The following is a 21,466-nucleotide window of genomic DNA, read 5'->3' as shown; positions in this document are numbered from 1 at the left end:
CAGAACAGAGTCACTGTGGTGCTAATGCTACGTGCTGTCACTGGTACTTTGGAAACACACGAGTTATAGCCATCCTTATCACAATGGCTTCTGTGATGTCCCCATGTCTTACTACCACTAGCTTCTGATTCAATGTCTTACATTGGTGTGTCTGACCAAGGGAAAGTGTAGGGCTTGTGCCCACCCTCAAGCTATAAAGGGGACTGGGGGAAAGAGACTTTGGGATTTTCAACTTTTATAGAGGGCCCTGGCTCTGCCTCATTATTATTATATCAAGGAGAGTTATTTCCTAAATCTAAGGGGATCCAGATAACAAGTATCCCAAATTATTGATAAATATCTTCCACAGTGGAGTCCCATGACTTTTACCATTTTCTAGATGAGAACACTGATGTTTAGCTAAGGTCCCATGTCTAAGCCATGGTATGAGAGCCCAAGTGAGTCTCACTCAGGCCTGTTTGTTTGGCCACTGCCTTGACCAATATAATGATGAAACCAGTCCACCTCAGCAAAGCCTCCCACACTGCACTGCCATTTCTCTGACTCACATAAGTTGGATCTGGTGAGAGCCAAAGATTCACTGTCTATTCTTCAGCTATTCTTAAGGGAAGATGTTTTTCTAGACTCAAAGGCATGGAGCTTCTCTTTGGAATGAAGTTCTTGGGAGTTGGGATCTCTGGATACACTCCCTAATTCCTGGAATGTCCTGTGTCTCATTGAGTCTCTATGATGGAATTCTAATGGGTGAGGGTGAGGGTGTAGGTGAGGTCCCTCCTCTAACACAAACCATACTGAATATACCAGGTAACTAAGAGTCACCATTCACACCACTGACAATTTTGTATTCCAGTTCGTTAATTCACTATAGGAACTATTCTACAGCAGTGTGTTCCTCATTTACCCTGAAAACCCTACAAGACCAAGAGCTACTTTTTTTTTTTTTTTTTTTTTTTTTTTTTTTTTTTTTTTTTCAGGTAGCTCACCATAGTCTGGGATCAGACTCTCTGGGGTTGAGTCCTGATTCTACCATTGAACTGTATATCCTTAGTTCACCTCTGCATGCTTGGGCTTTCTCTTTCGTAAAAGCAAAACCAAAAGGATTGTTATGAAAATAAGGGTTTGAAATGTGCTTGGTATATAATAGATGTTCATTAAAGATCATCATCACCAGCACAAGACTCAGAACCCTAGTAGACACCAACAGCACATCAACCTTTATCTATGAGGGTCCAAGTCTCACCTTCTTGGTACCTCCCTCACCCTCATCTCTTTCCTCTTAAACATCCCAGTTAACATAGTGTGAAAATCAGTGATCTAGTCCAAAACAGTCATTCTGGCTAATGTATAGGTGGGAAAGTTGGGCCCGAGGGGTTAGGCACCCAAAGACTGGACTCACTGTCCAGTGCTATTTCTAAGAGTCTCCCAGACCCCACCCGTCGACTTAAAATTCAGTTCTTTTTCTTAGATACGGCAAACCATGGCCTGGTTTTCACCTCCTCTCTGCACCAGGCTCCAATAACCAAGAGTATCAAAGACCTCAAATCCATGAGCCAGGGGTCAGCAAAGGTCTGTAAAAGGCCAGACGAGTAAATATTGTAGGCTCTTTGGGCCATAGGATATCTGCTGCAACTGCTCAATAATTTGTAGCCGGAAAGTAGCCATAGACAATACGTAATGAGCATGCCGTGTTCCAGTAAGACTTTACTTACAAATATAGGCAGTAGGCCAGTTTTGGCCCATGGACTGTAGCTCGCAGACCCCTTCCATGGACGATGCGCTTCTACCTGAAGGAGGCTTTCTTGTTTTTGTTTATTGCCACACAGTGCTGAAACAACCTACAACGTGGGTGTCAGGGCCACCCAAGCATCTCTTTTAGGATACCATATCTAACCCTCACACCACATCCTGCCTTCCTTCCAGAAGCATTTAAGTTACATGCCACCTTTGTGCGAGTAACATAGGAAGATATTTCCCAGCATGACTGGAGAGTGATGCTGGGTGTTGCAAAGATAGCGACAAAGGCAAATAGCTCATAGGGATGGGAAATAGTCACACACCTTGGAAATCACACAAGTCATGGGCAGGTAAGGCCCTTAGAGACCACCTATCTCAATCCTTTCAAGTTTACAGGAGATAAACTGAGGCCCAGACTAGAGAAGCAACTTGGCCAGTGTTAGGCAGCAAATTCTCAGCACAGTGAGGACTTTGGGTTTTCTTAATTTTCAGTCCAGGCTCCTTCCACCATACCACTATGCTAACATCACGTTTTTACCATGGACCATACCCAGATCGACAGAAAACAACCTTCTGTCATTTAGAAACCCAAGGTCCTGCCTGGAAATTCTCCTCCCGTTTTTCCTTCCTCCATGTCTTCCTTGGCTTCCATCCACGGCAAGCTGTGGGACACCTCTTACTGTGTTGCTGAGCCCCTACCTGGTGCCAGGGAGATAGCAGGTGCTCAATCAATGTGTGCTGAGAATGGAATAAGGGTGAACGATATATGGTGAAGAGCTCACAGTGCTCACAATCTCTAGGGAGAAGTCAGGTCTAAATGCGTCGCTGTAATGCACTGCAAATGTGAGGACCCGATGACATTTCCTTCCCTTTAGTCTTCCTAGAAAATTGCCTTTCAGTGAGAAATCTTCCCACCAATGGTTTCATCCCCTCAGTAGCTGCCCCTTCCCGCTTCAGATAGAGCACCTCTGTCTTTTGTACTTGCAAATGAATTGTGATTAGTTTTCACCTCCAGCCCAGGGGATTAGCCGGGGGACCTTTGATCTTCAGGTATCGATTTGCATCTTAAAGGAAGTATGATCTCATCTGAGCCAGCTCAAAATTCCATCCCTGCCCCCCAACCCCTGACTGTTTACCAGCCCCAGGCTGGCCGGGGCCTCCCAAGTGGGGCTGTAACAACAAGAACAGCCAGACTCCTAGAGAAGCCAGAGGAAAACAAATCTCCCATCTGACTCCGTGAAGGTGGGAAAAGGACGTTTGCTTTCTAAACACAGGCTGGTCTGCTATTCCTCGAGGTTCTGAGTGTGCAGAGGGGACTGCAGTGGTTCCCGGATCTTGGCTGGGGGTTGCGCAGCAAACTAAGCTGAGCATGTGCTTAAGAATCAGGCAGAATCAGGTTCAAGCCCTGGCTCTGTCTGCTCTGTCTTCTATCACTTCTAACTCGTGTGACGCTGGACAAGTTTTATCATTTCTCTGGCTTTTGATTTTTCTCATCTCTAACATGAGAATAAAAGCCTTAATAAAAATCTGTACTCATAACCATCCTGGAGAGCTGGCATGAAGAAGGGCTATGATGAATGGAAGGTGAAGCTAGACTGAAAAAGAGTTACCAGCAGCCATTGCTGTCATCCAATGGGAACATGAGCTCCATGAGGGCAGGTGCAAGTGCCCATTTTTGTTTGCTTCCCATTGCTGTATTCCCCAGTGTCTAAAACAAGGTCTGGCTTACAGGAGGCATTCAGCAAATATTTGTAATACGAAGGAGTAAATCACCATTAGTCATAAGTACTGCTGTTATTGAAGTGGCTATCCTGCACGGTCCCCTTCTCCAGCTAAGCCCAAAGAAATGACGAAGACTTACCAATGCAATTGAAGGAGTCCTCCTTTCGGCAGAAAAGGGAGCAGCCATCCCCATTGAGCTTATTCATATCATCACATTCTTCACCTTGGCTTCTGCAGACCAGGTACAGAAGAGAAATCTGTCAGAGCTGCTTCAGAACCGCAGCTGGGCCTGGAGGAGCCCCTCCCAGGCCATGAACATCCCAAGAGGCCTCAGGCCAAATCCCTTGCCCTGTCTGAGTCTCCATTTCTCCATCTTCAAAATGAGACGTGTAAAGATATAAATTTGTAAGATCCTACTACATTGGCCTAACTTTGGACTTCCCATGACAAAGCAGAGCTCCTGCCTCAAACTCATTCTCTGAGATCTTGTTATTTAAGTCAGATGGGAGAAAGAAATGGACGAATGGATGAATGAATAAATGAACAGAACTTGCTCCTCTGTGTCTGGAAGATCTTGCTGCCATTTTGAAATGGTGGATTTGAAGGAAATTTCTGAGCTTCTGAAATATCAGCGCTGTTCTTCACCATGACTTAACTTACCCCCCCCCCCCACATTCCTCACCCAATGAACTTAAAAATAAATATTTTTTTTTCCCAGTCACATGCTTGAGTCTGGTCTTCCTTTCACCAGGAAGTATTGCTCTCTCCATTGGGTATGTCGTTTCATGGCATCAGGAACTCCAAGGGCCTTGAAACTATACTACTGGGAAACAGAAGTGCCTTCTCTTGGTTTTTTTTGGTGTTTTGTGGGGTTTTCTGGAATACTTTCTATCACCTAAGAGTGATTCTGCAGAGGTTGGGATGAACAGAAAATGAGCAATGCTTTCTGAATTGGAAGGAAGAGTAAGAGCTGAAGGACTGAATGGATTGCCACTACCTGGAAAATCCCCATCCATCGAGAAACAGAAAACTTGGCGTTAGATCCCCTTGTTCCAAACCGGCCATGTGATCACAGATAAGCCACCTAATCTCTACTTGACCATTTAAATCAATTAAGACTACAAAAAAAGTTAAAATTCCATTCCTCAGTCGCCATAGCCACGTTTCAAGTCCTTGAGAGCTGTACCTAGTATGTAGCTAGTGGCTCCTGGACTGGACAGCACAGAATATGTTTCCATCACTGCAGAAAAATCCACTGGACAGTGTTCTTCCAGATGCTGGGTCTCTGTTTTCCCACAGGTTCAAATGGAGATCATTAGACTTGCTCCTTAGAGCCAGCACAAGGACAGAATGTAACTTAACATGGTTGGCATGGTGCATGACATACAGTAGATGCTTGGGGAATCACGGATCCCATTCCCTCTTAGTCCTGGGAGGTCTCTGCAGAGTGTGTGGCAGCTGTCCCTCCTTCCCCAGAGACCAGCTGGGACCTGTCACAGCATGGGAGAGGCCTCAGACTTTTCCTTTCACCCGGGCAATTAACACTGGGAAATGTTTGTTGCTTTTAGGAGGTGTTGGAGTAGCAGGATGGTGCCTTGCAATCAATCCTTAGGACGGCTGGGCCATCGCACTAATCACTGAGGAGGTACTCAAGTTCTCCCCTGTCTGCAAACCTAGGAGCCAGGGAGAAGGGAATTCTGTATTCCAAGCTGGGCCCATATTCCCAATCACTGCCAGTGAATCCCTTGTGTTTCTTAGCTATCTCATGGGTTATCTAGGGAGAGGTTTTTTTTTTTTTTTGAACCTGGGCTGGTTTCCCAAAGCCACAAAGAACACATCTAACCCGCCTTCCCTCACCACCCAAACAGTATGTTCTCTTGGTTTAAGCAAAACATTAGTGTTACCACAAATATCTTCTAGGCATGATAGATCTATCATTAGATAGAGTTTCTGAGAAACCTCCTTTGACCTCCCAAGCTGGAGTGGATGGCGGTCTTCTCTGTGTCCAAAGCCACCAGGCTCCATCTATGATAGCACTTGTCAAACTGACCACCTCTGCCCATTTACCTGACAGCCCCCTACATTGGGATTTCAGATGTCAAAGGAAGCGACAGCCTTTGTCATCCTAGCCCTGCAATGCCAGGCACAGTGCCTGGGGTACAACAGAGAGCATGTAGCTACTCCTTTACTTGTTAGTTTTGTAGGGTTGCTGGTCACAAGGTGAGGCAATGGTGAATCCCAATGAGAACATGGGCTCTGGGTTCACATCTAGGTTCCGCTCTTTCCCGGGTATGTCAGGTTGAGAAAGTCACTAGAGTCTTTGTACATGAGTTATCTCTTTTGTAAAGTATGGTAATAGAACCTATTTTATATGGATGCTGTTCATGTGGTTTCATATGGAGATAATAGGGTAGCACGATGCTCGTGCATAGCGGAGGCTCAAAAAATATTTATGAGTATTATCATTATATTCATCCAATGCTTTCATCCATTAGGGGCCTCGTGAAGTGTTTAGTCTATCTGAATAACTTTGCAAATTCCCTTAAATATATATAGTAAATTCACATGTATCATCCCATGAAAAATCCAATTAGCTATGATGATATTCCTCCTTTTCCTCAAAGTTTTTATTTGTTTGTTTTTGTCCAGGGAACCATCCATCAACTGCATTTGGTTTTCTCCAAAGCATGTCAACAAATATTTGGTACCTGTAGGTAACTTAGAAAATATTTGATGTCTGTGTAGGATACCAATTCTAGGTAAAAGTACTAAAAAAAACTTTATTAAAAATACTACTTATATTAATAATTATAGTAATAATAATAATAATAGTTTTAGATCAGCAAGAAGAATGATATTGTTCGCAGTATTTTACCAATACATCTCTATCTGGCTCCAAAATGAACAGACTGAGTTATAGGTCAGGTTCTACATCTGGTGAGTTTCTTTTTTTATTCTTTGTGCTAAATTAGAAAATCCCAAATCACAATTATGGGTTGTCAGCAATGACCGCAAGTGTTTCCTGGATATTCTGGATGCACAGCTCAGTCTTAGACCCACAATGATGGGGCACTTTCCCTGGAGACTGCCTTGTTCAGTCGCTCAGTACTCCATCAGAACAGCTGTGTCAAGAGCCAGAAGTTGATGTCTTAATGTGGGAGAGAACAGTGAAAGGCTTCCCTTTCCCCAGTTGCATTACATTAAGCACTGGAAACTGTATCTTCATGTTTAGTTGTTGCATTTGGATGGGATTTTAAGTGCACAGGACAACACATCAGGAGTTTCATTCTCCGACCAATGAAGAGCTTTATCTTCTATGCTTCGTGAGTCAAATTCTTGGCCATCAGGTGATTTGTACCATAATTCAACACTTAAAAATCCTTATATTATCTCCTTAATATTAAAACCTTGATAATTCATGCTTTGTAATTATAGCTGCAGGACATTTAAGACATGGATATCATTGTCATTTCGGCAATTCACTTGAAATTGTGCAAATAATCATTACTGGCCTTGCCAGTGTCTATATTAAAAGAAAGCATCATTTTTTCATTCCCAAAACTGGAATTAGTACCTTTCTTGTCATAGCCCGTATACTTCAGTCTGTGGGGGTGGTTGAAACTTGGACATTCTTTCTGCACAGCACGTTGAAAAGATGTAACATGCTGGCCGTCATCTGATCATATATGCAACATTCAATATTTCCTTCAATGGAAGTCATGACTAGAAAGCAAACTGCTGGCCAGTAACTGATGTCTGTGTGGACGGGTATTCATGTGCAAATGCTGTACTTGCACAACTGTGTTATCCTTGCTAGCCTGGCCGGTCCTTTCATCCCAAAGCAGGTTTCCAATTTACATTACATGCCACACGATCATCGGTACCAAATTAAATTGCTCTTCCCCTCCAGCACCAGAGTCAATGATGAACTGAAAGAAGGAGTCATCTAGCACTTTTCTTTCATATATGTGCCACACCTATGATTCATGGTCTGCATATCAGCGGTTTCATCCAACTGTGAAACAAATTCTCTTTACGGCGCCCCTCCCCCTACAGAAACAGTCACTGCAATTCCACATTGCACAGATATTATGTGACACCCAACAGCGCCATTTAATGATGGGATTTTGCCAATAGCTTGTTTGTCCTCTCCATGTGTGACGTTTATCATTAAACCTGCCGACAATTTTAAAAGTCTCTTAGCATTAGTACAACTTGCAACCACGTTAGCAGTAAGGAACACAAAGTTAGCAATAAGAAACTTAACTGCGAATGACTTCTGGTCCCTTTTTCACCTCTAGGGAAAAAACTATTCGATGTTGTGCCAGAAAACATTTTTGTGCTAATTTTGGAGGAAAAAACTCTTAAGAGGAGGTTTATTTTATTTTTTTTCGAAAAAAATTTTAAACAATGCAAGACTCTTGATGGTTTCTTGCCCCTATTTCACAGTTGTGCAATACCTCACCCTGTGGACAAGGGGATAAATGGACTGATGACCCAACAAAATCCATGGTGAAGACATGCAGCTTTCTATTTTCTACTCACACTTTTCCTTTTTGGCTGCTCATGTGGAGTCTTTACACTTTCTGATTCCTTTGCCCCCCTGCACTTATTTATGTTCATGCTCAATATTCACCCTGGAGTGCTGTTTACTACATGTGGTTTCAGCATTATAGCAAGTTAGGATATTTTGTTATTTTGATGAGCCTACGATCCATTTTGTAAATTGTTACTATAACATGCTACAACAGAAATAACAAATAAATACACAGTTTTTAACAACTTTAAACAGTAGCCAGCAAAGAATATAAAAGTGTTTTGACCTGGATGCACAGAGCATCCTGTTAGCTGAATGTGGGCTGGGATGGAAAAGACAAACAGAACCCTTAGAGTCAACATAAAACAACCGTAAGTAAGAGCATACTGTAGTAAGTACATGACAGTAGCCCTGTCAGAATCATATTCTATATTACATACTCGAGAAATAGATGTGTTCCAAGAAGAATCACTGCTTTTCTTTTGAGGCCAGCAAGCTACTTGCAGACAAACAGACAGACTGCTGGGCATTGCTGGGAACTCACAGCTCACACATCGAAGAGTATCTCATAAGCTCTTCTACGTAGCACCCTGACCATCTCGCCGCCTGGTTAACATCACTCCCTCCCCTTTCATTAATGAGATCTACTTACTTCTGGATAATGCCGTCGCCACAATACCCACTCCCGTGGATGTATACAGCAGCAGGTGATGGCTCACTCTCTTCACTTCCCGAAATGGTGATGACCCAGTATTTGTACACACTGCCAAGACTGAGATCCCTGGAAAACAAAGAAGACCGTTAATGAAGATGATCAGCTACACAGACACAATTCTGGGGGCAGACAAAATTGATCCCCTTGAGGATATTCTATCAGTCCTGCTTACTTTTGAAAGCACACATACATTAAGTCATCCAATAATTTTCATCATCTGCTATGGTTAAGACACTCGCCTACGCATGACAGACCACACCAGAATGAACAGCAATAATAACCAGCATCAATTGACACATGACTGTGAATATTACTAGATACTTTTTGATCTTTAATTTAACCTTCACAATAACCCTGGTGGATAAGAGTCGGGTGGTATGTGGCCCAAAATGAGGGTGTCTGGGAGAGAAACTAAATGGGATAAGCAGACAGAGTGGGGAAAGTATCATGCCAGATTCTGTGGGCACAGTCTGCTCTTTCCCCCTCACTTTAGTCACTCAACAAAACCCCATTACGTGTCAGTAAGCCCCTTCCTTATACTGCACATCCACTGGTTGTCCTTCTCCCCACCTCCTGCTCCTCTCCATGTGTCTCACTCTAGACTAAAGGAGCAACCATAGCAGCATCCATTAACTGACTGTCAGGCTTGGGGCTACACACGTTCTGTGTATTTTCTCATTTGAGATCAAAACAACCCTACGTGTGTACGAGTATTTTCATGTTTATTTTACAGATGATAAATCTGAGGTATAGAGAGGTTAATCAACTTGCTTACAGTCATATGCTACTAAATAATATCCTGCATTCTGCCTCCATAATCCCTAGGTTAGGCCTGTTTTAATAATCTCATCCCTTGCAATGGGGATTCTGTCCTGAAATTGCAATTCCAGGCACTGGTGCCTGCCAGATTCTCAGTTTGCCTAGCCTGCATCTCCCTTCGGCTCTTCAGACCTCCCAGGGCAGTGCCGACTTCCTCACACTCAACCTTATTACCAGATTTCCACCCTCCCCTTCATTAGCCCGTCTCAGCTCCCTGCTTGAATGCATCCTGCCACCAAACCTGGCTACTGGCAATTATCCTCCAAGGCAAAGATACATTTATGTCAATTCCACGTGACAAAATCACCACCCCCATTTCCTTGTTGACCATTTTCAAAGGGCAATGTTATTCCTCTTTTTATCTCCCCCAACCCTCGGATTAATTATTTACTTTTTAAGAATAAAAAATGTCATGGGGAAAAAAAATCCCACAAAATGATAATGAAGAGAATTCCTATCAGATTCCAGAGTTGGGGGGTGGGATTTCATAAACAAAAGGATGATGTCAAAAAATCTCAAGTTCTCCTGCCCATCTGTTGTTTCAGCTGCTGTTAGGGCTGGGGCTGTTTGGATAAGGCCAATAAGATAACAGGTGCAGAGGCAATGGACAGACAGTGTCTCCCAAATCTCAACACAACGATGAGCATGAGTTTATGAGCACTGGAGGACTCTGGTGAGGAATATAGCCTTCCTGAGAATGTTGGACTTGTTACCCAAAAGAGACTTTGTTTTGGCAGTGCTACAGCAAAAAGCACTATTGAGGGTAGACTAGAAGTCCCTGGGGATTCCATTAGCGTTCTGTTAATGAAAGCTAGGTGGTAAAATGCATACAAATCTTGAGCTATTACATGTATGAATATATGAATTAACTGTTGCCTTGTAAACTTCTGGAATGCTGATTTGGTGAAACAGGCTTTCTTTTTTTCTTTTTAAAAAAAAGCTTTTTAGGTATTTTAGCCACCTCTAGATCAACAAATGTACACTTTTTCTGGTGGTACTTCTAAAACTGAGTATCGTGGTGTCGGGGAGAGTGGCTTTCCTTGGGGGAAGGGGAGAGCGGGGTCTTCCCAGGTGATACATGGAGACACAAGATAAGGAAGCCATGCATTCTACTGTATATTCACCTTCCTCTAAAATATGGAGGCATGTTTTCTATTAAACAAATGTGGCCGTGTTATGAAATAAAAAAAAGAAATTTTCTTCAGGCTACATCTCAGGCCACTGGGGGCATATGGTCACTGTCTGAACTAGATGGAACTCTTCTGTGGAAAGCAGGAGGGTGTGAGAAGTACATCTCTACGTTGTGTTTTTCCTTGTAGTGTGTGTCACAAATGACTTATGGCTGGTAATATTTAAGGTACTCTGCTAATATTTATGAATGTTTTCCGCCTCCCCCCTACGTTGCCCTCCTTGCTCCCCTATTCCTCCTCCTCCTTCTCAATAAACACAAGTCTGAGGCAAGCAAACACGTGTCTCTACCCTGGCTTCGTCTCTTACGAGCTCAGAAGTCACAGGCAGGTTGCTTCACTGCCCTGAGCCTGTTCTAAATGAGTCATAAACCTGACCTCATGGCATTTTCTTACAGGTTGAATGTGAAAACATATATAAAGCACATATGTGCCCAGCCTCTGATGGCTAACAAATTTTAACCCATCACTATTAATGCTTAAGTATCAATATTCTCATTCACTGGAGTTATGCTATGCTCTCTTCAGTAGAAGGGATGGAGTGACAGCTACATGTAACCTTGGTTAGGTAAACCCACAAATTGCACGTGCCACAGCTTAGTGGAAAGTCTCTTTTCTGCCACATCATGTAGCTACAACACCCTCAGTGCCTGCAGCTTGCTCTCCCTCCACGTGGCTATTCCAACTTCTGAAAATTCTGGATCCCAGAAGGTTTGTCTTACCCCGGGGCAAAATCTGTCTCCCGATAACTTCCGCTCACACCTCCTTCTTACCCACTAGCATCACACAGAACACATCTGATTGGTAGGGAGACCTTGATAAGCCTCCTTCTTCCAACTGTGTGTGCACAGCCCATGTATCATTACCTCCCAGAAGCCTGACAGCAGCTCTTGGAAGGAGGGGTTGTTATCCCAAGTTTCCAGATAGGAAAAGAGAAGCCCAAGTCACTACTTTGGTGAAAAGGCAGGGAAAGGAGAGCAGTGCTGCTGCTATTAAAAGATTATGTTTTCCCACTGAAGAATCCTTGTGATAAAACTACATTTCCTCCATGTTGAAGTCAAAATTAATGCTAACTGAGGGCTCTTTTCTCAAGAATCTAGGTAGAAAAGAATTCTTTATTTTTTTTAACGTCTATTTATTATTGAGAGACAGAGAGAGACAGAACATGGGCATAGGAGGGGCAGAGAGAGGGGGAGACACAGAATCTGAAGCAGGCTCCAGCCTCTGAGCTGTCAGCACAGAGCCCGATGCGGGGCTTGCACGGACCATGAGATCATGACATGAGCCGAAGTTGGATGCTTAACCAACTGAGCCACCCAGGCGCCCCTGGGTAGAATAGAATTCTTTTTTTTTTTTTTTTAATTTTTTTTTTTAACGTTTTTATTATTTATTTTTGAGACAGAGAGAGACAGAGCGTGAGCAGGGGAGGGGCAGAGAGAGAGGGAGACACAGAATCCGAAGCAGGCTCCAGGCTCTGAGCTGTCAGCCCAGAGCCCAACGCGGGGCTCGAACTCACGGACCGCGAGATCGTGACCTGAGCTGAAGTCGGACGCTTAACCGACTGAGCCACGCAGGCGACCCAGAATTCTTATGGAAGGACAAGCTAGTGACCTCTGAAGCCTTTGCTGGAGGTTAGGACCCATTTCGCACTTGGTCTAAAAGTGGGACATTGATGTCAAGTTGTTCCCTTTAGCTGCTCCTGATACCACCTGGTCTTACCCTGTCACTTAAACTCCTTATCCTGGGCCTCCCACATCCATCAGACTCTAGCCTCTGTCCCTCTTCCCCAGCCCAGAGGCTTCCGAGTGATTCCTTCTGCATCCCTGCTGCGGCCAACATCTCAACCTTGATGGCTGAACCATTCTGTGGTATCTCCCTTTTCCAGAACTGCCAACACCATCAGAATATTCCGAGATCCAAAGCCACTCTCCGGTTCAAAATCTCATTTAGAGCATGAGGGGCATCACACTGCCAAGCCAAAACTCCCTATTTACTCTTTGCTTGGAACTAAAATGTTACCACTTTCTCTGAAACGTGATTAATTGCATCACTTCTGATTTATTTCACAGAATTCTCAGTGTCATTTACTTACTTTTTTTAAAAGCTAAACCTCATTAGCAGTTAATGGTCAATTCTTCAAATTGCATCTCAGATTAATTTCATCAGTCCAGCTAATAAATGTAAATTGCAGTCTTGAAACGGGATGAGATTGCTTGGCTACTTTTGAGGTGTTGTTTCATGCACCCTTTGTATGACTTCTTTTGAAAAAAAAATTAACATTTAGCCATCGTTCTTTCACAAACCTCTCAAATGACATATCAGCCTTCGGTTCGCCTTTCTGGCAATTATAAAAGAAAACAGTGGCATTTCTAATTGGTATGATATTTCAGTATCCTCCTCAGAAATGTCATATTGATGGTAATGTGGATCAGATCGGGAGCCCAATCTTTTAATTTTTATTCCATTTTAATTTTTTTTAAGATTTTATTTAAAAAAATTTTTTTCATGTTTATTATTGAGAGAGCAGGGCAGAGAATGAGCATGGGAGGGGCAGAGAGAGGAGGAGTCACAGAATCTGAAGCAGGCTCCAGGCTCTGAGCTGTCAGTACAGAGCCCAACACGGGGCTCGAACTCACCAAGTGCGAGATCATGACCTGAGCTGAAGTCGGACGCCCAACTGGCTTAGCCACCCAGGCGCCCCTTTAAAGATTTTATTTTTAAGTGATCTCTACATTCAACATGGGGCTCAAAACTGTAAGTTCAAGGTCAAGAGTCACATGTTCTACCAAATGAGCCAGTCAAGTACCTTGAGGTCCCAATCTTAGAGTAGAATTTAGTTATAGACTATTGCCATATAGTCTATAGACTATTGCCAGATTATGAAATCATGATCTTGAAAATATTAATATGGACATAAATATCCATAAGGAGGCTAAGCACCATCTGACCTAGCTTTTGGCAAAAATGTGTACTTCTTAAAGTGTTGATGTGTAGTTTATATCACACGTGACTGGTCCACGAAAACCCATCTGAAATCTACAGGCACGTCACTTCACTTCTTCAGGTCTGTTTTTCTACCTTCTAATCAGGATATAGGACTCTTGCCCCATACCCACGCGAAAATGAAATGAGAAATAGAAAAGTGCATCAGCAGAAAAGAGGGACCGAGAGCCTCACTGCACTATGCACATATCCCATTTTGCTGCTCCCAGGAAAAGCTCTAAAGCCTCTTGATTACTCTTTATCGACCCCTATTGTTTCCATCTTATAGCATTCACTGATCACAGTCTGTCTGTCCAAACTGTGTCATGCTTCTTTGAAACTCCTTCCTCTGCAATAATAACAGCGACTGTCATTTCCGTTTGTTGCCTGTTTATCATATACTTCTCACTATGCTTAGTATTTTCTATGAATCATCTCATTTAATCCAAACGACATTTTCTTGAATAATTATTATTATCTCCCTTTTCAGTTGTTGAAAGTCGTATTTAGGAAGGTTGACCTACTGCCCACAGTGACATTGCTTTTGGGGCAGAGACTTGAGCCAGGTCTATCTAACTCCATCCCAAGACAGCACTTTCTGGAAGTGGAAGCTGTTATGAACAGAGAAAATACCGCAGAAAAGTTCAAAGACCTAGTTCTGAACCAAGTAGAGTCCACATACAAAGACCACTTTGAAAGTTGTAGGAGAACTACAAACATTCCCTTAAACACTACCACTACCACAAGCCATTTCCTGTCTCTGACCTGTCTCTGTCTCTTCATCTATGAAATGGAAATCTCGGGAGAAAGACGATCAACTTTGCAATGCATATTCCTAATTTAATGAGAAATGTAGTTTTGTATTTTTCTGTCATGAGCTTTTCCACCAGCTAGAAGCCACCTCAGCAGTTAGAACTGTGCACTGAGAATGGGTATAGTTCAAGATCTACCACCAGATTGTCTGAGCTGGACGACATGGTGGGGGGGCACCACCTAGGATGCATCTGGCTGAGGAAAAGCCCAAGTATTCCAGTTCTGCCCTGGGCCAAGGATCAGAGGGTAATACCCAAGCACTTTGCATACCGACTACCAGCCAAGAATGGGCAGAGAAGGAAAACACTTTCTGAGCCTGAGATGATGTACCAAGGAACTTTGTACATACGATTATTACTGTCTTAACGAGAAAAGATATCAGTTAGATAGAAAAGCATAGAGAACACTATAAAATAAAAGTCCTTAGGCTCACTACCCAGATTTGTCAAATTATAACACTTTGCCATATTCCCTTCATCTCTTATTTTTGTTGTAAAAAGAAATAAAATATACTATTTTGTGTATTTGCTTTCAACCCACCTGTGTGCTCCACCTGTATCCCATTTCTCTATCATGAATGTTTTCATACACATGCATTGTTTTGCATATTTTAAATTTCATAAGTGTTTTAATACCCCATTTATCAATATGAAGCTGACATTTTTTGTGCCTAGCATTATTTTTTGAAATCGTACACACTGATACATAAAATCAAACACATGGATACACGCAGCTCTAGCTCATTATTTTCATCGATGTAAATATTATATTGTATGAATATACCGCACTTCATTTGGCCATTCTTTTCTTGATGGACATCTAGGTGGTTTCTATTATTATTGCCACCATTAATCCTTTTTGTTTGCTATTTCCAATAATGTTACTTTAAACATTGTGTCCATTTTCCTTTGCACACAGAACAAAAGTTTTCTGAAAGAAATGTATCTAAAGTAGGATCTCTAGGATGAAGGTAATCGATTTCATCTTCAACTTTGTAGATACTGCCAAATTATTCTCCCAAATGGTTATACCAATTAAGTCTGTTGCCTACAACAGACTTCCAAATGCTCCAGATCTGTGTCAGCACTTGATTCTGCCAAACATTTTTTGCCAATCTGATGGATATTAAAATATCATTTAATTACTGCTGCATTTTGCCTTTCCCTGATTACTAACAAGGCTGAGTATCATTTCATGTGTTTGTTGACCACATAGGTTTCCATCCATGTTACTTGCTTGTTCATCACTTTTGCCTGTTTTAATTGCGTTCTTTTTTTTTCTTTTTCTCTATTGCCATGTAAGTATATTTACGTACACTGCGTACTAATCCTTTACAATTAAAGGTACTGCAAATACTATTTCTAGGTCTGTGACTCCTCTTCCTTTTATTCTGTTTACGCTGCTTTGTTGAGTAGAATTTTTAAATCATCTCCTTCACGATTTGTCCTTTTTATATCTTGGTGCATAAATGTTTCTTTCTGCCAAGGTCATAGCATAGTCACCTCTATTTCTTTTGAATAGTTTTAAGGTTTTTATTTTCACATGTATGGCTTTAATCACGAACAATATAGTTTTTCAAGTGGTGTGTGGTAATGATTATTTTCCCCTCAAATACCGATGAGCCATTGGCCCAGCATTATATATGTAATAATCCTTTTGCTACTGAACTGCAATACCACACCTGCCATATATCATTCCATACTTAGATAAGTTTGTTTCTGGGTAATCTTGTTTCATTGACCTATTTTTTTCAATCTCCTTATCAATAGCACTTTGTCTTAATATCCAGAGTTTTATAAAAGTCTTGATTTATGCTACAAGTCCATTCTATACTTTGGTTTTCCCCTTCAAAAGACCCCTGAGATCTTCCATGTGAATTCAAAGTTTCATTTTTTAAAATGCCTGTTGGGATTTTGATTCCAATTTCATTGAATTTATAGACGTATTTGAGGAGGAAAGACATCTTTATGGTATTGTATCCTCCCATTTATACACACACTTCATCTTTTTATTTATATAGGTCTCCTTTTATGGTTTCAGTAAAGTTTTAAAGCTTTCTTCATAAAAATTGTGATGACATTTTATTAGGAATATATACCTAACTTTAAGCATTTCTAGATGTCAGCACTATAGTAAATGGTAGCTTTAATCTATGTATCTATCTACCCATCGATCCATCTACTCATACACATATACACGCATGTACCTGCATATCTGTATTTGTATTCTCATATTTGGAGACTAATGAAATAACTCAGTTTTACAAATTGATATTATATTTAGATGTCCTCACAGACTGTTTTGTTAGTTATGCCTACTGTATTTCAGTATATATCCTTTAGGAGATTAAGGATGTACCTTTTTTTTTTTTTTAATTTTTTTTTTAACTTTTTTTTATTTTTGAGACAGAGAGAGACAAAGCATGAACGGGGGAGGATCAGAGAGAGGGAGACACAGAATCCGAAACAGGCTCCAGGCTCTGAGCTGTCAGCACAGAGCCCGACGCGGGGCCGTGAGATCATGACCTGAGCCGAAGTCGGCCGCTTAACTGACTGAGCCACCCAGGCGCCCCAAGGATGTACCTTTCTATTCCCAGATAACACTGTTTCATTTGCTTTGTCTTGTTTTGATCATAAAGGGGCCTGATTTTAACAAGAGACTTAAATTCTGCATCTAGTAAGACAACCTTGTTTTAGAAAAATCATCTCATATGCTACTATTGTGAATTACTGGAATTCAGAGACCATCTAACATTAGAGTCTCTTCTTATTCTGGGATAATCCCACCTACGTACAACGTGCATGTTTGTGTGAAGGCAGAGGTTTTAATATATTGCTGAATTCTGTATGCTAATATCTTACACAAGTCTTTGGCTTCTTGGTCATATATTTAAATTACCAAAAAGTTTTACCTTTGTCATTTAATTATCTATTTATTTATGTATTTATTCATGTATGTATATATGTATGTATTGTATCATGGAGATAATGTTTTATGTGACACTGGTTCTTTTGATTTGTTGTTTTCTGGCCTATGACATGGTAAATTGAAAAAGTATGTTCTACATGTCCCAGAAAAAAAAAAATATGTATATAATTTAATTCAGTAGCAAGGTTCTACACACTTTTATCAGATGAAACATTTTTTTGTGTTGTTCAAAATCTTCTAGATCATTATTTTAGCTTGCTTGATCTATTAATTATTAAGAAAGGTGTGTTAAAATATCATAATATCACAAATTCATCTCTCTTTTACGTAAGTCATTTTTTATTTATACATTTTCAGGTCATGTTATTTGGTATATTTCAGCTCAAAATCGTTACATAATTTCCTTTCATCATTTATATGGTGACCTCTATATCTTAGTAAGATTTTTTGCCTCGATGTTTCCTTTATCTGATGAATATTAATTAGTTTTGCTTAGTATTTGCCTGGCAAATATTTTCCATTCCTTTACCTTTCACCTTTCAGTGAACTTATCTTTAGTTAAGTCCAACCTGAGAACCTTCAGAGGTGACTTTAATCTGATTAGTAGAAGGACTATTGTATCAGATTTATTTTCACATCTTGTTTGTGGTTTTTAATGATCATTCCTTTTTTTTTTTTTTTTGCATATTTGTTTCCCCTCTTTCTTGCCTTCATTTGGATTTGTTGGATTTCTTTATTTCTGCTCTCTCCCCTTCTCAGTCCATCTAATCTTTGCAGACTGTACTTTCCAATTATATTTCTTTTTCTCGTTTACTCTAATATACTAATTAATATGCATGCTTGTCACCAAGATCAAACTTCAACAAAAACCTTGGTGTGGACTGTTGCCCCTTCTCTGGGTGTCTTGTTTACTTTTTTTATGTTTTAAATTTTGACACAGGAACTCACGTTCATTAGGTTTTAATCTGCGGGAATCACATGTCTCCTGTGTCAAATCTATATCCTCCTAGAATGATTTCAAGTTCACTTCTAGGTACCCCTGGAACATCACTAACCCAGAACCTTTTCCCTTCTCTCTCTTCCTCTCCCTCTTTTTTTTCTTTCCTCAGTAGTTTTCCAGGTCAGGCATTTCCAGACAACGGTGTGCAGTATAAATTCAAACCTCAATCTTTGTGAGGTTTAGGCCATATGCATACATAGTTTTGCCTAGTACACCTTTTCACCATGCATGTAGACTTTCAGGGGTCACCACTGTGTCCTGAAGGCCTTAGGTACAATTCCTCACCTTGAAGAGCTGCAGGGCCCAATCTCTTCTGCTATGATAAGCAAGAATACTCAACCCACTCAGTTGCCAAAATTGATGATTGTCCCTTATCCCAATTATGGTGGTAAAACATCAGCGTTGGGGCTCACCTGTCTAATTCTCAATTTCATCTTATCTCTTGCCTTGGCCACACATTTTCCTGCTTTCCTGCTTTTCAGTCACGCATACTAAAGGATGATACTTGTATCGGTTACATTTTCATCTAGAATGTCCAGATGGATGCTTTGTATTAGAAACACCTTTAGATTAGCTCCTTCACCCAATTTCTTCATCCTATTCCTAATATAAACTTGAAAGGTAGAAGGCATTTATTTGCATCGTTCAGTTGAGGTCCAGGGTAACGTAGTGACCTGCCCAGGTCAGGGAGATAACAATTGTAGAGCAGAATTTAAACCATGCTGTTTGACTCTAGAACTTCTGACCTTTCCATGACATTGAGTGGACTCCTGAGATAAGCTCATGGTAGTAAGCAAGACATCAATACCCAATCCAAGTACAGAAGACTGAAACTTCTGAAGATAAGAGAAACTCCTCTTCATAGTCCTAAAGCCTTCTAGGAAGCTGCAACGCAGACTAGATTACATTTTATTTCCTCTGTAGACTTGTAGAGGAAACTAGCTTCAGTTCTAACATATCTTTAGGGTAAGAGCTGACCTTTTTTTCTTAATTGAGAAGTGACAGCAGATTATCATAATTGCTTTATTTTTTCCTAACCATAAAGAACACTCACGTTTCTTTTAACAAATTAGAGCTCTAGAAGAAAGAATTAAAAACCAAGGCAAATCTTCTCAAATTCCATCACCACCCTGAGGCAGGCTACCAAGAACATTCTGGTCAGCATCCCTTCCCGTATCTTTGTACATATAAATGCGCACACATAATATGTTCCGTGAATGTAAGATCCAAATCTATCTTCACTGATTCATCTTTGCTGTTTACAAAAAAGGGGTATAGGAGAACTAAATCGAGCTAGTTAGCTCTACACTAGATAATTACATTTATGGCTTTGACCACCTTTTCAAATTCTGGATAAATATACAGTAAAACCTTGGTTTTTGTGAGCATATTTTGTCCCGGAAACATGTTTGCAATCCAAAGCACTTTTATATCAAAGCAAATTTCAGAAACCATTGGCTCAGTTCTGATCATGTGATGTTTGGCGTCACATACTACTCACATTGCAAGACATCGCTCATTTATCAAGTTAACATTGACTAGAAATGTTTGCTTGTCTTGAAGAACACTTGCAGAACAAGTTACTCGCAATCCAAGGTCTTACTGTATTTATATCATTTCATTTATTCATCCATCTATTTGTGCAAAGAGCATTCATTGAGTACTCCCAGCTTCTTGTGGGTCTGGGATTCAAAGGTCAATAAACTAGGGCCCTGCCTTTAGGATGCTCATAAGCTTTGGGGGGAAAAAAGTCAATGGACGGCTTTGACACAGCCTAAAAAGTGTAGGGGCTGTGGGAGCACAGAGTGACATCTGACCCAGGCTGAAGAGGAGAGAGCCTGAGAAGACTTCCCAAGGGAGGTTTACTGGCTTGACTAGAGAAAGGGAAGGAGGAACCAGGTCAGGAAAAGGAGAACAATGGCCTTCTAGGCAAATGATATAATCATATTTGTTTCCAGGAACCCTCTTGCACTGTTGGTGGGAATGCAAACTGGTGCAGCTGCTCTGGAAAACAGTGTGGAGGTTCCCCCCAAAATTAAAAATAGTATCTACCCTATGACCCACCAATAGCACTGCTAGGAATTTACCCAAGGGATACAGGAGTACTGATGCATAGGGGCACTTGTACCCAAATGTTTATAGCAGCACTTTCAACCATAGCCAAATTGTGGAAAGAGCCTAAATGTCCATCAACTGACGAATGGATAAAGAAGATGGGGTTTATACATACAATGGAATACTACTTGGCAATGAGAAAGAATGAAATATGGCCTTTTGTAGCAACATGGATGGAACTGGAGAGTGTTATGCTAAGTGAAATAAGTCAGGCACAGAAAGACAGACACCACATGTTTTCACTCATATATGGATCCTGAGAAACTTAACAGAAGACCAGAGGGGAGGGGAAGGGGGGGAAAAAGTTACAGAGAGGGAAGGGGGCAAACCATAAGAGATTCTTAAATACTGAGAACAAACTGAGGGTTGATGGGGGGTAGGAGGGAGGGGAAAGTGGGTGATGGGCATTGAGGAGGGCACCTGTTGGGATGAGCACTGGGTGTTGTATGGAAACCAATTTGACAGTAAATTACATATAATAAAAAAATCATATTTGTTTCATGGAAGACCATTTTGATAGCAGTGTAGATAACTGATTTAAGGGGAAAGGTGTAAAGGGTTATGTGGTTGGTAGGGAGACCAAATATCCCCCATGGAAAGAATGATGCAGGAGCGGATGAGTACCTATCAAGTTTTGGCCCCACGCTAGGTGCCATGTCCTATTTTGTTTAAAGAGAAATGAAACTTACAACAAAATATTTTTCCTCACTAAATACCTCTGGAGCTGTGTGTACTCCTCTCTAAAGAGTTTCTTTCTTAACATGCATACATTAAGGTTATATACACTCAGTTTTGTGCCACATAACAACATATTCTTTAATTCCAATGTTGTCTGGGTATCACCGTGAATTCTTAAGAGAACACTTTACTTTTGTTCTAGGCTGAGTGCCACTTTGGTCTTATTTTATACCAGG

At 41.1% G+C, this 21,466-nt stretch overlaps 1 protein-coding gene across 1 annotated transcript in view; it reads right to left on the bottom strand.

Moving 5' to 3' along the window:
* The window catches only part of PAPPA (pappalysin 1), a 243,825-nt gene that overhangs the window by 125,723 nt on the left and 96,636 nt on the right, over positions 1-21,466 (bottom strand). The window contains exons 8-9 of the mRNA XM_060608872.3: positions 8,646-8,774; positions 3,596-3,687 (exon numbers count right to left, since the gene is read on the bottom strand). Coding sequence (XP_060464855.2) covers positions 3,596-3,687; positions 8,646-8,774 — 221 coding nt within the window. The remainder of the gene's footprint in view (positions 1-3,595; positions 3,688-8,645; positions 8,775-21,466) is intronic.

This window comes from Panthera onca, chromosome D4 (genome assembly GCF_046562875.1).
Source record: "Panthera onca isolate mPanOnc1 chromosome D4, mPanOnc1 haplotype 2, whole genome shotgun sequence".
Lineage (NCBI taxonomy): Eukaryota > Metazoa > Chordata > Mammalia > Carnivora > Felidae > Panthera > Panthera onca.
Note: the sequence above shows the minus strand (reverse complement) of the source record. Positions and strands in the feature narration are given on the sequence as shown.